Source organism: Mizuhopecten yessoensis, unplaced genomic scaffold (genome assembly GCF_002113885.1).
Source record: "Mizuhopecten yessoensis strain PY_sf001 unplaced genomic scaffold, ASM211388v2 scaffold2807, whole genome shotgun sequence".
NCBI lineage: Eukaryota > Metazoa > Mollusca > Bivalvia > Pectinida > Pectinidae > Mizuhopecten > Mizuhopecten yessoensis.
The window spans coordinates 20,172-21,816 of NW_018404729.1; the positions used below are offsets into that span (position 1 = coordinate 20,172).

The window sequence follows — 1,645 nt, forward strand, 5'->3', positions numbered from 1 at the left end:
AGGAAAAGGGGTAATGGTTTAACCGTAATTCAAACCACAACCACATTCGTCCCTCCTTCAACAGTCCTCAAAGATGCATAGAAAAATGAACCATATGCAACAAAAGTATGTCAACTCCGTAACAAATTAAAACCAACAAAGAAAACAAAGTTGAAATTTCTATCGGCAGTAAAACATGCTATTGTAATGCAAACTTTAACGACAAACAACACGAAGATAGTGCATGTCGTTTTATTATGCAATTTCACATCATGCAAACAACACTAGGCACCAATTTTTTTGTTCTCGTATGGTGGACATGGCAGAGAGCCACACTTGTTCACCACAGGACGGACCAGTACTCCATCATCGTTCCCTTGTCCACCCGGAACTGGCTGTGGATGTCCATCCATACTTATGTAGTCCGTGTTCGAAGGATGATCTGGGTAGCCAGCGACAATAAAGTCACTTNGTGGACGTCCATCCATACATATGTAGTCCGTGTTCGAAGGATGATCTGGGTAGCCAGCGACAATAAAGCCACTGTAAGCCTCAACCCAGCCCGGGAAACACGCTGTCCTCCCGGGGATCATAACTGAGGTGGCGTGAACGGAGTTTCTGCAAACAGCACAGGAAACATCTTCGTCATTCTGCGGGAGGCCAAACAGGTCATACCCTGGTTGAATTTCGGCGCCGTATATGAAGCCTGAAAATGTATTATAGTGGCTCTGTCCAGGCGTGGGGTCCTCCGGCATACACAATAAATCCCCAGCTCCACCAGAGTGATTGTAGTATTCTCCTTCTACGAAACCTTCGCAACGATAAGAAACACACTAGGAAGGTTTTGCGACAAAACAAACAAAAGATAAAATATCCAATAGCAACCAGAAAGGTGACGTCGTTAATAGAAAAGTAAACTATTATACTTACCCGAATACACAAGAATTGTTCCGTTCTACACAGGACAGTCATTCCGGCCCCATCTGGTAAAAACTGTACCCTTGCCACTCCCTGTTTAAAGAAGTGTTTGCTTAATCAGTCGTGCGTCAGTTATTCAAGAAAAGGTCATTATTTTTCTTCACAAATGGCACACAACTTTCCTACATATTAAAAAACGAGAACACCGCAATGTAAATACACCCGTAGTCACAAGCACAGAATTGAACAACAGGTCCACAATATTAACTTAAACAATGGTATACTTATACACCGATATCCGTGATACATGTTTCGTATAAGTGGCTTTACATTTTATTCTTTTTGGTATGCACTAAAATATTACCGAGGTTTATAAAGTAAACATTGTTATCAATTAGTTATGAAACTACAATCAAATATTTATAAGCATAGAAATAATAGCGACATTACAGACACATAATTGTGACACCTGTTCAAACAGTCCGCCACTTTATCATGACATAAGCATGAATACTTACATATCACAACAGATAGTACACAGATAAACAGTCACCATGAGACAATGCTACATAAAATTCATCACAGAAAACTAACGATCACTTTTTACTATATGCGGATGCTCATAGATATACAAAAAGTATGTTATTTCGTCTGAGTTATAAAACAACGTCGAATAATTAAATAATAATCAATAATAATTCGAGCTTCTTATACACCGCTTTATCACAACCTAGTTCGTATGTCGTCT

At 39.5% G+C, this 1,645-nt stretch overlaps 1 protein-coding gene across 1 annotated transcript; it reads right to left on the reverse strand.

Annotated features, from left to right (window-relative positions):
* Window positions 1-263: 263 nt before the first annotated feature.
* On the reverse strand, window positions 264-734 carry LOC110446582. The gene has a single exon (XM_021491793.1). It carries the CDS (start codon window positions 732-734, stop codon window positions 264-266), a length of 471 nt encoding a protein of 156 aa, XP_021347468.1.
* Window positions 735-1,645: the final 911 nt, after the last annotated feature.